The sequence below is a fragment of the Octopus bimaculoides genome, chromosome 23 (assembly GCF_046866305.1).
Source record: "Octopus bimaculoides isolate indiv1 chromosome 23, ASM4686630v1, whole genome shotgun sequence".
NCBI classification, from domain to species: domain Eukaryota; kingdom Metazoa; phylum Mollusca; class Cephalopoda; order Octopoda; family Octopodidae; genus Octopus; species Octopus bimaculoides.
Window position 1 is genome coordinate 13,741,863 of NC_142950.1, and position 15,471 is coordinate 13,757,333.

The following is a 15,471-nucleotide window of genomic DNA, read 5'->3' on the forward strand; positions in this document are numbered from 1 at the left end:
TTTATCAGTCGCGAAAGGATGAGAGGTGGAAATGTTTCAGAATAGTTGTAGAGCTGGTGGCCTTCGAAGTCATGGAAAGGAAAAGGCTGTGTACGTGTGTGTGTGTCTGTGTCTTTATAGCCACAGGCGTGGCTGTGGGAACAAGTTTGCTTCCCAACCACATAGTTCTGGGTTCAGTTTTACTGTGTGGCACTTTGGGCAAGTGTCTTCGACCATAGCCTCGGGTTATAGTGAGTGAATTTGGTAGACGGAAACTGAAAGAAAGTTGTGTAGGCGTAGGAGTGGCTGCGTGGTAAGTAGCTTACTTACCAACCACATGGTCCCGGGTTCAGTCCCACTGCGTGACACCTTGGGCAAGTGTCTCCTACTGTAGCTTCGGGCTGACCAAAGCCCCATGAGGGGATTTGGTAGACGGAAACTGAAAGAAGCCCGTCGTATATATATGTATATATATGTTTGTGTTTGTCCCCCACACACACACACACAAAATCGCTTGACGACCAATGTTGGTGTGTTTACGTCCCCGTAACTTAGCGGTTCGACAAAAGAGACCGATAGAATAAGTACTAGGCTTGCAAAGAATAAGTCCTGGGGTTGATTTGTTCGACAAAAAGCAGTACTCCAGCATGGCCGCAGTCAAATGACTGAAAAGAATAAAAGAATATTTATATATATATATATATATTTATATATATATATATATATATATATATATATATATATATATATGGGTGTGTGTCTTTGTCCCCCACCACCGCTTCATAACCAGTGTTGGTGTGTTTACGTCCCCATAACTTAGGTGCATTGGGCTCACAATCATGAGGTAGTGAGTTCGATTCCTGGACCAGGCTGTGTGTTGTGTTCTTGAGCAAAACACTTCATTTCACCTTGCTCCAGTTCACTCAGCTGGTGCCAAGTTGTATCGGCCCCTTTGCTTTTCCCTCGGATAACTTTGGTGTTGTGGAGAGAGGAGGCTGGTATGTGTGGGCGACTGCTGGTCTTCTATAAACAACTTTGCCTGGACTTATGCTTCAGAGCGGAACTTTGTAGGTGCAATCCCATGGTCATTCATGACCGAAGGGCATCTTTAACCTAACATTAGCAGTTCAGCAAAAGAAACTGATAAAATAAGTCCCAAGCTTTAAAAAAAAAAGTCCTGGGATTGATTTGTTCAACTAAAAACCCTTCAAGGTGGTACCCCAGCATGGCCACAGTCAAAAATGGCTGCAACAAGTAAAAGATCAAAGGTATATATATATATATATATATATATATATATATATATATATATATATAGGTGCAGGTGTGGCTGTATGATAAGAAGCTTGCTTCCCAACCACATGGTTCTGGGTTTAGCCCCACTGCATGGCACCTTGGACAAATGTCTTTTACTATAGCCTTGGGCCGACCAAAGCTTTGTGAGTGGATTTGGAGAAGGAAACTGAAAGAAATTCATCAGATATATACATATGTATATATAATTTATTTGTGTTTGTGTCTGTTTGTCCCCACCACCACCATCGCTTAACAACTTATGTTGGTGTGTTTACATCCCCATAACTTAGCAGTTCGGCAAAAGGGCCTGATAGAATAAGTATTAGGCTTATAAGGAATAAGTCCTGGGATCAATTTGTTTGACTAAAACCCCTTAAGGTGGTGCTCCATTTGTATTTGCATATAATTTTCTGGACCCAATGGAATCAGGTATTCAAACAGTAAAAGGCACCAAGAGTTGGGGATAATACACCAGAGCACTGACATAGACATTACTTACTAAAGTAAATATGGATTTGTCATTCCTGTTATGCACACATTCACAAGCACTGACAGAATACACAGTGTGTATTCAAAGTCACACAGGTGTACACTCATGGCATGTATCCCACAGTCTGCTATAGGCTCCAGATCCAAAGTATGGAAGGTTCCGAGTTAGGGGAAGAATAAACAATACCACGGATGGGTTGAGGTTCACTGCAGCTGTTTCCGACGTGTTCTTTATTGATGAACAAAGTGTTACATCATGCAAAGAAACCATTTACTTCAGGTGGATTAAGAGTAAAATTAAACACTCAGGATTCCTCACAAAAAGAGCTTAGTGTAAGTTGACCCTCCTGTCCAGGTTACAGCTGGGAGATTTTTCTGCTGAGCGGTTGGTGTTAGGAAGGGCGTCCAGCTGTGAAAATCCTGCCAAAACAGTCACAGAAGTCTGGTGCAGGCTTCTGCCTGGCTGGCTCCTGTCAAACCATCCCACCCATGCCGGTATGGAAGGCAGATGTTAAGTGATGATGATGATGATGATATATATATATATATAGTAAAGATTATTTGCCAACATAATATGGCAGTCCTTATTAGGACGAATGTTACTGTTACTTAGCCCCAGGAAACATTGTCTCCAGCTGGCTATCAACGCACTATCTGCATCCTTATATTTTCAAACAAGGGAGCTTAGTGTCCCCACTCAGCTCAAAGCAATATGTGTGTACCAATGGTTTCTGTGTTATTTTACTTCATCAGCACAGAATAACTGCTTGGCATAAGACAGGTGAAAGAAATAAAAAAGTAAGAATGCATGACACGTGGGTTCCCATAGGAGGGGGGTGGGGTGGTATATCAGGTTATTAACCTCAGGTGGAGTTTAATAACCTCTAGTGCACCCTGCTAAAAGCACCCTGCTAAAAGCACCCTGCTAAAAGCACCCTGCTAAAAGCACCCTGCTAAAAGCACCCTGCTAAAAGCACCCTGCTAAAAGCACCCCCCAAAGGGCCTGCCTGCCTGGTGGTAGCAGCGACAATGTTATATTGTGTGTTGGAATAAGTTCATTATCCAAAATGTTCTACGATCCATGGGACAGGCTTCCACACAGTTTCTGTCTAACCCAGATGCATTCTCATGGGTTGGGTCAGCCTGACACCAGCCAAGTCTAAGGTGTAGTGGGAACAGGTTCAGAACTGCAGCTGCAAAATAAATTTCTGAACCTTGCAGCTGTGACTGCATCTAAAATGTGATATTAATGAATGTTGCAGAGGAAAACCAAGATAGCAACAAACTACACCTAAATATTGGTGTATTCAATGTTGTATATTTAAATATATTATTATTATTTTTATTATCATTATTATTATTGTTTCAAATTCCACCAAGGTTGACTTTGCCTTTCATCCTTTTGGGGTCAATAAAATAAGTACCAGTGGAGCACTGGGGTCAATATAACCGACTAGCCCCTCCCCAAAATTTCAGGCTTTGTGCTTATAATAGAAAGGATTATTGTTTCCTGTTTGTATACAGTGTTTATTGCACCTGAACATCTGCCACATACAAAGACTAACTTTGTAGTTAATCTGCCTTTGATATTGCTGCACCTCTTATGTGTCCATAGCTTGCACCGGGTACATCTTATAGAGTTACTACCTACTCCTTTACTGCATACTGAGCAGGGCCATCTACCTGAAACACAAACCCCTTCAGAAATTAAGGGCCCAGGGCAAGGCACACATATAGATGTGTGTTTGCATGTGTGCGCGTGCATATATGAACTTCTCACTATGTATGTGTTAGTGTGTGTGCATCACTCCAATATGGTCTAAGCCTTGATAACTGAGAAATCTAAAGAACAAATACACACATTCATACTCACGTGCACACACACACACACACACACACACACACACACACACACACACAAAAACACATGCTTTACACACTCACACACATGTACACCTACATGCATTCACTCTTACCATTCATACACTAAGATACCAATTCAGCTAATTATGTAAGCATATATTGGATTTGTGTGCACAGGTGTACTACCTGTATAGCTGTGTGTCAATGTCTTACAATGTATGATATGTGTGCGTATGAATATATCTATTGTGTATCTGTGTGTGTATGTGTATTTTCATGTGTCCTACATCCAAATATATCAATGCCCATAACTAGAACAATACAAATCTTATTGTACAAAAGATTTCTTGTTTGTTTCTTTTTCAATGTTACTATTAAAAGGTCTAATCCACATATAAGCATTTGAAAGAGTGGTGAGAGGGGTGGAATTTGTGTGTGGCTTCTGTCATTGTCATCTTTATGAATTTGTGGCATTCGTACCTGTCTACATTGTAGTGTGGTGACAGTGATGGTGGTACACCTGTCTACATTGTAGTGTGGTGACAGTGATGGAGGTACACCTGTCTACATTGTAGTGTGGTGACAGTGATGGAGGTACACCTGTCTACATTGTAGTGTGGTGACAGTGATGGTGGTACACCTGTCTACATTGTAGTGTGGTGACAGTGATGGAGGTACACCTGTCTACATTGTAGTGTGGTGACAGTGATGGAGGTACACCTGTCTACATTGTAGTGTGGTGACAGTGATGGAGGTACACCTGTCTACATTGTAGTGTGGTGACAGTGATGGAGGTACGCCTGTCTACATTGTAGTGTGGTGACAGTGATGGAGGTACGCCTGTCTACATTGTAGTGTGGTGACAGTGATGGAGGTACGCCTGTCTACATTGTAGTGTGGTGACAGTGATGGAGGTACGCCTGTCTACATTGTAGTGTGGTGACAGTGATGGAGGTACACCTGTCTACATTGTAGTGTGGTGACAGTGATGGAGGTACACCTGTCTACATTGTAGTGTGGTGACAGTGATAGAGGTACACCTGTCTACATTGTAGTGTGGTGACAGTGATGGAGGTACACCTGTCTACATTGTAGTGTGGTGACAGTGATGGAGGTACACCTGTCTACATTGTAGTGTGGTGACAGTGATGGAGGTACACCTGTCTACATTGTAGTGTGGTGACAGTGATGGAGGTACACCTGTCTACATTGTAGTGTGGTGACAGTGATGGAGGTACACCTGTCTACATTGTAGTGTGGTGACAGTGATGGAGGTACACCTGTCTACATTGTAGTGTGGTGACAGTGATGGAGGTACACCTGTCTACATTGTAGTGTGGTGACAGTGATGGAGGTACACCTGTCTACATTGTAGTGTGGTGACAGTGATAGAGGTACACCTGTCTACATTGTAGTGTGGTGACAGTGATGGAGGTACACCTGTCTACATTGTAGTGTGGTGACAGTGATGGAGGTACACCTGTCTACATTGTAGTGTGGTGACAGTGATGGAGGTACACCTGTCTACATTGTAGTGTGGTGACAGTGATAGAGGTACACCTGTCTACATTGTAGTGTGGTGACAGTGATGGAGGTACGCCTGTCTACATTGTAGTGTGGTGACAGTGATGGAGGTACGCCTGTCTACATTGTAGTGTGGTGACAGTGATGGAGGTACGCCTGTCTACATTGTAGTGTGGTGACAGTGATGGAGGTACGCCTGTCTATATTGTAGTGTGGTGACAGTGATGGAGGTACACCTGTCTACATTGTAGTGTGGTGACAGTGATGGAGGTACACCTGTCTACATTGTAGTGTGGTGACAGTGATGGAGGTACACCTGTCTACATTGTAGTGTGGTGACAGTGATGGAGGTACGCCTGTCTACATTGTAGTGTGGTGACAGTGATGGAGGTACGCCTGTCTACATTGTAGTGTGGTGACAGTGATGGAGGTACACCTGTCTACATTGTAGTGTGGTGACAGTGATGGAGGTACACCTGTCTACATTGTAGTGTGGTGACAGTGATGGAGGTACACATGTCTACATTGTAGTGTGGTGACAGTGATGGAGGTACACCTGTCTACATTGTAGTGTGGTGACAGTGATGGAGGTACACCTGTCTACATTGTAGTGTGGTGACAGTGATGGAGGTACACCTGTCTACATTGTAGTGTGGTGACAGTGATGGAGGTACACCTGTCTACATTGTATTGTGGTGACAGTGATGGAGGTACACCTGTCTACATTGTAGTGTGGTGACAGTGATGGAGGTACACCTGTCTACATTGTAGTGTGGTGACAGTGATGGAGGTACACCTGTCTACATTGTAGTGTGGTGACAGTGATGGAGGTACACCTGTCTACATTGTAGTGTGGTGACAGTGATGGAGGTACGCCTGTCTACATTGTAGTGCGGTGACAGTGATGGAGGTACGCCTGTCTACATTGTAGTGCGGTGACAGTGATGGAGGTACGCCTGTCTACATTGTAGTGCGGTGACAGTGATGGAGGTACACCTGTCTACATTGTAGTGTGGTGACAGTGATGGAGGTACACCTGTGTACATTGTAGTGTGGTGACAGTGATGGAGGTACACCTGTCTACATTGTAGTGTGGTGACAGTGATGGTGGTACACCTGTCTACATTGTAGTGTGGTGACAGTGATGGAGGTACACCTGTCTACATTGTAGTGTGGTGACAGTGATGGTGGTACACCTGTCTACATTGTAGTGTGGTGACAGTGATGGAGGTACGCCTGTCTACATTGTAATGTGGTGACAGTGATGGAGGTATACCTGTCTACATTGTAGTGTGGTGACAGTGATGGAGGTACGCCTGTCTACATTGTAGTGTGGTGACAGTGATGGAGGTACACCTGTCTACATTGTAGTGTGGTGACAGTGATGGAGGTACACCTGTCTACATTGTAGTGTGGTGACAGTGATGGAGGTACACCTGTCTACATTGTAGTGTGGTGACAGTGATGGAGGTACGCCTGTCTACATTGTAGTGTGGTGACAGTGATGGAGGTACACCTGTCTACATTGTAGTGTGGTGACAGTGATGGAGGTACGCCTGTCTACATTGTAGTGTGGTGACAGTGATGGAGGTACGCCTGTCTACATTGTAGTGTGGTGACAGTGATGGAGGTACACCTGTCTACATTGTAGTGTGGTGACAGTGATGGAGGTACACCTGTCTACATTGTAGTGTGGTGACAGTGATGGAGGTACACCTGTCTACATTGTAGTGTGGTGACAGTGATGGAGGTACACCTGTCTACATTGTAGTGTGGTGACAGTGATGGAGGTACACCTGTCTACATTGTAGTGTGGTGACAGTGATAGAGGTACACCTGTCTACATTGTAGTGTGGTGACAGTGATGGAGGTACACCTGTCTACATTGTAGTGTGGTGACAGTGATGGAGGTACGCCTGTCTACATTGTAGTGTGGTGACAGTGATGGAGGTACGCCTGTCTACATTGTAGTGTGGTGACAGTGATGGAGGTACACCTGTCTACATTGTAGTGTGGTGACAGTGATGGAGGTACACCTGTCTACATTGTAGTGTGGTGACAGTGATGGAGGTACGCCTGTCTACATTGTAGTGTGGTGACAGTGATGGAGGTACACCTGTCTACATTGTAGTGTGGTGACAGTGATGGAGGTACACCTGTCTACATTGTAGTGTGGTGACAGTGATGGAGGTACACCTGTCTACATTGTAGTGTGGTGACAGTGATGGAGGTACACCTGTCTACATTGTAGTGTGGTGACAGTGATGGAGGTACACCTGTCTACATTGTAGTGTGGTGACAGTGATGGAGGTACACCTGTCTACATTGTAGTGTGGTGACAGTGATGGAGGTACACCTGTCTACATTGTAGTGTGGTGACAGTGATGGAGGTACACCTGTCTACATTGTAGTGTGGTGACAGTGATGGAGGTACACCTGTCTACATTGTAGTGTGGTGACAGTGATGGAGGTACACCTGTCTACATTGTAGTGTGGTGACAGTGATGGAGGTACACCTGTCTACATTGTAGTGTGGTGACAGTGATGGAGGTACACCTGTCTACATTGTAGTGTGGTGACAGTGATGGAGGTACACCTGTCTACATTGTAGTGCGGTGACAGTGATGGAGGTACGCCTGTCTACATTGTAGTGCGGTGACAGTGATGGAGGTACGCCTGTCTACATTGTAGTGCGGTGACAGTGATGGAGGTACACCTGTCTACATTGTAGTGTGGTGACAGTGATGGAGGTACACCTGTCTGCATTGTAGTGCGGTGACAGTGATGGAGGTACACCTGTCTACATTGTAGTGTGGTGACAGTGACGGAGGTACACAAATATTTTGGCTATCTTTCTAAATCCTGCTGCTTTTCACATGGAATTTTGGGTACTCCACAGTCATCCTGGTTTATATGTCGACCTATCTATTTTGACTGTAAATTTTAGTCTGAAAAATTTTACTTTTATGCTGGAAAATACAGTATTTTGTAAGCAGAAGTGTACTAAGAGAGTAAGGAAATATTTAGTGTAGTGAAGAATTTTCTCTTGTAGTGTAAAACAAGGTTTACTCTTAAGTTTATGCAGAGGAAGGTAGAGGGACAAAGTTATAGAAACTTATATACACAGGTGTGGTTGTGTGGTAAGAAGTTTGCTTCCAACCTCATAGTTCGAGGTTCAGTCCCACTGTGTTGCACCTTGGGCAAGTGTCTTCTGCTATGGCCTTGAGCTGACCAAAGCCTCGTGAGTAGATTTGGTAGACAGAAACTGAATGAGAGTCATCATCATCATCATCATTGTTTAACGTCCGCTTTCCATGCTAGCATGGGTTGGACGATTTGACTGAGGACTGGCAAGCCAGAAGGCTGCACCAGGCTCCAATCTGATCTGGCAGAGTTACTACAGCTGGATGCCCTTCCTAATGCCAACCACTCCGAGAGGGTAGTGGGTGCTTTTACGTTCCACTGGCACGAGGGCCAGTCACACAGTACTGGCTATGGCCACGCTCAAAAAGGTGTTTTTTACGTGCCACCTGCACGGGAGCCAGTCCAGCAGCACTGGCAATGACCGCTGGACTGGCTCCCATGCAGGTGATTATCATTCAATGTCCATTTTCCATGTTGTCATGGGTTGGACAGTTTGACAGGAGATGGCCACATCTGAAGAGCTGCCTGGGCTCCATGTCTGATTTGGCATAGTTTCTATGGCTGGATGCCCTTCCTAAAGTCAACCACTTTACAGAGTGTAATGGGTGCCTTTACACAGCACCGGTATATGGGAGTTTCTTTGTGGCACCAGCATAGGTGCTTTTTATGTAGCACTAGCACCCATGAGTCTGCAAGATTAGGATCGCTTAGTTGAAGAGGGATTCAGGTGACATGCTTGTGTATATATATGTGTGTGTGTGTGTGTCTTTGTGTCTGTGTTTGTCCCACCATCACCTGACAACCAGTGTTGGTGTGTTTACATCCCTGCAACTTGGTGGTTTGACAAAAGAGACCAATAGAATAAATACTTGGCTTAAAAAAAAAAAGTACTGGGTTTGATTCATTCAACTAAAAATTCTTCAATGCAGTGCCCCAGCATGGCCACAGTGTACTGACTGAAGGAAGTAAATGATGTAAGATAAAGCATTGGTAATCATCTCTTTATGTGGTCGTTCAGACTTCTAGAAACAGCAGCCAAATCTTTTCTAAATCACACCTCTACTCTCTTAGCAAAAAAGGATATAGAAACATTTTGACCTTTGAGAGAAAAAAAAAAATGAAATGCTAGGGTTTAAAGGTATTTGAGTACATGTCAGCTGCTTTAGGGATTAGGGCCCCAACAGAAGACACTTACCTGAGGTGCCACACAGTGGGGCTGAACCCAGGTCTTGAAACCAATCTAACCACACTTCAATTAGCCTCACTCACTCACCCATGCATAAGTGCACTCACTCACGTATGCACTCATTCACTCACTCCTCTACACTCACTCACTCACACTCACGCACATATACTCACTCAGCCACCCAATCAGTCAAGTACTCAGCTGGGACTTATTCCATTACCTCCCCACTGCCACAGAGTATTTGAAAGGCAGTGTTGACATTGGTTGCATTTTTCTCCAAAGCTGCCTGGCCTTGACTTCACACTTCAAACAACTCTTTTCATTTCCTCTATTCTAATCCCTGTGCAAATGTGCATATGTATGCATGCATATATGTGTGTGTGTGTGCATATCTGTATACAATAATGTATGTATATGTGCTGTATATATGTATGCATCAAAAAATATGCCTGCATATATACATATGTATGCATTAGATATATATGCATATCTAATGTGCATGTATACATGTGTGCATACTTATATATAATAATGTGTATATGTGCATATATATATGCATGCATATATGTATGTGTGCATATCAATGTATAATAATGTGAATGTGTACATGTATATATATATATATGTGTGTGTGTGTGTGTGTGTGCATATATATGTGCATATCTATGTATGATTATGTGCATCTGTATGTATATGTAAATAGATATATATATGTATGCATATCTATGTATAATAATATCCATTTGTATGTATGTGTGTATATGTATGCCTTTATTTCTATATATGTATGCATATATATATATATGCATGTGTGCTTATCTATATATATACTAATTAGAGCATATGTATGTGTAATGTGTGCATAAGTATAAAGTGTGTGTGTGTGTACCCTTTCTCCTCACTTACATAAGTTTAATTGTAAAATAGTTGGCACACAATGTCTGGCAACAGTCACTGAGACACAGATACATCCTCCCCCAACCCCTCAATACATGCAGTAACAATCAAGCACACATCTCCAAAATATAGGCCAGATTTCTCTCTCAAAAGAGTGTATATAGGTATGTGTGTGAATATATGTGTGTGTGTGTGTGTGTATACACACACACAAGCACAAATGCATTATTTGTGTGTGTGCTCATGTATGTTGCTGTTTGTTGCTTCTTGAGCCATGCTTGGCTCATAAGGGCCGGTTTTCCAGTTTCGTTGGCATATAGGTTCCCCACCTGGACAGGACACCAGTCCATCGCAGGTGAGCTGCTAGATGCAGGCGAAGAGAGTGAGAGAAAGTTGTGGCAATTTAATCAGCAGAAGTTCGCCATTACCCTCTGCTGGAACCACGTGAAGCTTAGGTGTTTTGTCATAAACACATCACATGGTCTGAGATTCTAACCTGCAATCCCTCGGCCACAAGTCTGCTGCTCTAACCACTAGGCCATGTGCCTCCACTCTGTTTCATACATACATTCTTTTATTCTTTTTCAGTCATTCAACTGCAGCCATGCTGGACCCCAAGACTTTTCTTTTTAAAGCCTAGTACTTCTGTTGGTCTCTCTTTGCCAAACCACTATAATATCTTGGACCAGAAAATTCTTTCTCTCTCTCTCTCTCTCAATACATGAAGTAACCCTCACATGCAACATTTCCAAAATGAAAGCCAGATTCATCTCTCAATAGAATGTATATATGTGTGTGTGCGTATATATATATAAATATTATATATATATATATATATATATATATATATATATATATATATATATATATACACACACACAGGAGTGGCTGCGTGGTAAGTAGCTTACTTACCAACCACATGGTCCCGGGTTCAGTCCCACTGCGTCGCACTTTCTGGAAGTGTCTTCTATTATAGCTCCGGGCCGACCAAAGCCTTGTAAGTGGATTTGGTAGACAGAAACTGCAAGAAGCCCGTCATATATGTATATATATGTATGTGTGTCTGTTTGTCTCCCCAACATCGCTTGACAACTGATGTTGGTCTGTTTACATTCCTGTAACTTAGTGGTTCGGTAAAAAAGACTGCTAGAATAATTCTGTGTGTGTGTGTTTATGTTATATCTATGTATTTACAAAAGTATGTATGTAGCATCACATCTATATGACAGCTGTATTAACATTAGCATCCCATTACCACTCAATATTTGTCACTTACATAACACCGTTCTCACCTTCCCTGATATAAGTCACCCTCATTCTACTACTGCAAATCCCTCAACTAATACATTTTGCACCCTCCTCATTTTATTATATAATTCGCCCAACCCCACTGGGGGGCACATTATAGATTTTCATTGAAATCCAATTAGCCTATTATTGAACTAGATGTGAGTGTAACATGTATGCTAAGTTTCATGAATATTGGGTCACTGGTTTAGGCACTATGATAACTGACAGACAAAAATTGCTATTTATATATGAGAAAATATAATATGATATATCCTGGACCAGTTCAATGGTTCTGGTTTCTTCATAATTGAGGCAACAGAGTTGATAGGGATGTGACTGTTTTCTGTTAGTTAATTTATATTTCAGCTGCACCAAAATACATCCCCCTTTACCACACACAGTGTGCCATGCAGATCTACAGCATCACTTGCTGTTGTACTAATTACCAATACTAAACTACTACACACCAACTATAGCCATAATCACACCATCTCAGCTAATATAACACCAATACACAACTACAGCCTGTGCTATTCTCATATATTAATATTCACCATACCGTAATATTCAGGTGCAGGAGTGGCTGTGTGGTAAGAAGCGTGCTTCCTAACCACATGGTTCCGGGTTCAGTCCCACTGTTTGGCACCTTGGGCAAGTGACTTCTGCTATAGCTTTGGACCAACCAAATCCTTGAGTGGATTTGGTAGATGGAAACTGAAAGAAAACCGTCGTATATATATATATATATATATATATATATATATATATATATATAGTGTATGTGTGTCTGTGTTTGTCCCCCCCATCATCGCTTGACACTGATGTTGGTGTATTTACATACCTGTAACTTAGCAGTTCAGCAAAAGAGACCGATAGAATAAGTACTAAGCTTACAAAGAATAAGTCCTGAGATTGATTTGTTTGACTAAAGGCGGTGCTCCAGCATGACCACAGTCAAATGACTGAAACTAGTAATAAAAGTAAAAGTATGAGTATATAACAAGCCAATGCTGATTGTGAAGCTGTGGTGGAGAAACAAACATAGACACAAAGACACACACATTTACACACACACACACACATATATATATCACAGGCTTCCACACAGTTTTCATTTACCAAATCCACTCTTCAAGGCTTTGGTTAACCTGGTGCTATAGTAGAAGATACTTGGCCAATGTGCTACACAGTGGGATTGAACCCAGAACTATGTGGTTGGGAAGCAAAATTCTTACCACACAGTCACACCTATCTGGTTGTAAAATCCTACTTCAAAATCAATTCCTGTACCAGGTAAGATACTTTGGGAAAACGGTCATTAAATGTACAAACGAACAAACAACACACACACACTCACGTACAAGCATCTGTGTGCACTCACACATACACTCTTACATACATGCACACTCACATATACACACACACATACATGCACACACTCACACACACACTTACATGCACACACTCACACACACACACTTACATGCACACACTCACACACTCTTACATACATACACACATGCACACTCTTACATACATGCACACACACATCATCCTCATTTAACATCCCCTTTTCATTGCTGGCATGGGTTGGACAGTTCAATATGAACATCTGAAGCAAAGGGTTTTGCAGAATTCCAACGTCCCCTTTGGCATGATTTCTACACCTTGATGCCCTTCTCAATGCCAACCACTTCACAGAGCGTGAGTGTGTTGGTGCCTTTTTTTTTATGGCACCCATACTAGTGAGATCACCAAGTACCCACAAGACAGTACCCCTCAGCTGGGTAAGGTATTGTGTCGATGGATATGAACGTATGATAGAGGGGAAAGGAGTGAATGTCTTGTTGAAGGGGTGAATGCATGGCTTGTCCATTTAGATAGAGAGAGAGAGAGTGGGGGTGATGTGAGGTCAAGGTATGAGAGACAGAAGAGGATAGAGGAGCAAAAAAAGTATGTATACGGGTAAATATGCACTGAGTGAGAATAGTGTGACAGATGATTAGAGATAAGGAACAAGTTGGATGCAGAGGATATCAGTTTAGAAGTGGAGAAATAGAGGATGGAGATAGGGTGTTGCAGACATGCACACTTACATCTATATAGATACATGCAAACACACATACACATGATGGACTTAGAATTCTATCTACTAAATCTCATTCACAAGGGCTTGATCAACCTAAGGATATAGGGAATGGCGCTTGGCCTTGGTGTTACCCATTTGTTTTAGATATGGCATGAGCACACAATGGTGAAACAAACTTCTTCCCCACCCAGCCATATTTGGTTCTTGAAATTTTTAATTTTTACCAATTAGAGGTCACAACTCTAGAATGTGATTTGAATGTCACAGGAAAGAATCACAAGACAAATTCTTCAACCTGAGTTAACAGGCAGGAGACCTGGAGATAGACCAAGAAAAAGATAGGTGGATGAAGTCCACCGTCTCATTTGGTCATGCTTGGGAAGCCAGCTGGAAAGTGATTATGGCTGCTTCTGATAGGACCCTATGGACGAGGTGCCTGAGGACTATGGCCACAACTGGCAGAATATCCAGGGGTAGACCAAGAATGTGATGGTTGGATAATATCCATAGTCTCAGTTGGTCGCACTTGGAAATCTAACTGAAATGTATAATGGCTTCTGATAGGACTCTATGAAAGCGGGGGACCCTGAGGGTTCTAACCTTATGATCCTTCATGGAATAGTGGGCAGGCAAGATGGATAGATAGTCAAGAAAACAGACTTTTATCTTTTGGTGTAAGGTTTTCTACTTGTTTCTCTGTTTTTCAGTTGGTGTACTATATGGCTTGACCAGCATTTCAGTGGGGCACCCCATTGACACAATCAAAACAAAAATGCAGGGTCAACATGGTTTTGAAAAGACCAACATGTTTCAGACTTTTGTGAAGACTTTTCAAACTCAGGGAATTCGAGGCTTCTACAGGTAAGCAATCCTTTATTACTAAAAAAGAAAAATAAATCAAGAAAACTCTCCATTATATTCACTAGATTATCATTGCCATCACCATTGTCACCACCCCTCTCCTTGCATCACTTTTACCATCACCTTCACCATCACACTGTATCTAAGATTACATTATCCATCCTGCATGTCTTCTTTTATGCTGTTTAGTGTGATTTCAGGAAGATTTGACTGTTATTTCTTGCTGATTAATAACCAGGTAGAAGCTCCTGCATTGACTTTAACCCTTTAGCACTTGAACCAGCCGAATCCAGCCAAAATAGTTCAAACTGGCCAGATCCGGCTTCTCATATTTGCAGAGGCTGTTCAGTCATGCAACTCACAAGATTGAACCCTCAGGAAATCTTTTATTTTTTACTTGTTTTAGCCATTAGACTGTGCCCATGCTGGGGCACCACCTTGAAGAATTTCTAGTCAAATTGTAAGCCTAGTACTTATGCTATTGGTCTCTTTTGCCAAACCACTAAGTTATAGGGACATAAACACACCAATACCAGTTGTCAAGCAGTGGAGGAGGGGTACAACTACAGACACAGAAACAAACAGATATATATATATATATATATATATATATATATATATATATATACGAGGGGATGCTGGAAAGTTCCTGGCTTTAAGGGTATCTGAAAGGCCTGGTTGGAGGCCTGACCTTCCAAGTTTTTTTATAGAGCTTATAGAAACTGAAGAACTGCTGCAATAATTGTATGAATTTGAGAGAGGAACATGTTAAAGAAAATCATAATTAACTGATTCTCCTGTATTTTCTATTACCCAAAGCCGCCGACATTTCAGCACCCCTCATATATATATA

At 42.2% G+C, this 15,471-nt stretch overlaps 1 protein-coding gene across 1 annotated transcript in view; it reads left to right on the forward strand.

Moving 5' to 3' along the window:
• LOC106869526 (mitochondrial substrate carrier family protein S) overlaps positions 1-15,471 on the forward strand; it is a 38,624-nt gene that overhangs the window by 1,879 nt on the left and 21,274 nt on the right. Inside the window, exon 2 of the mRNA XM_014915300.3 lies at positions 14,465-14,618. Coding sequence (XP_014770786.1) covers positions 14,465-14,618 — 154 coding nt within the window. The remainder of the gene's footprint in view (positions 1-14,464; positions 14,619-15,471) is intronic.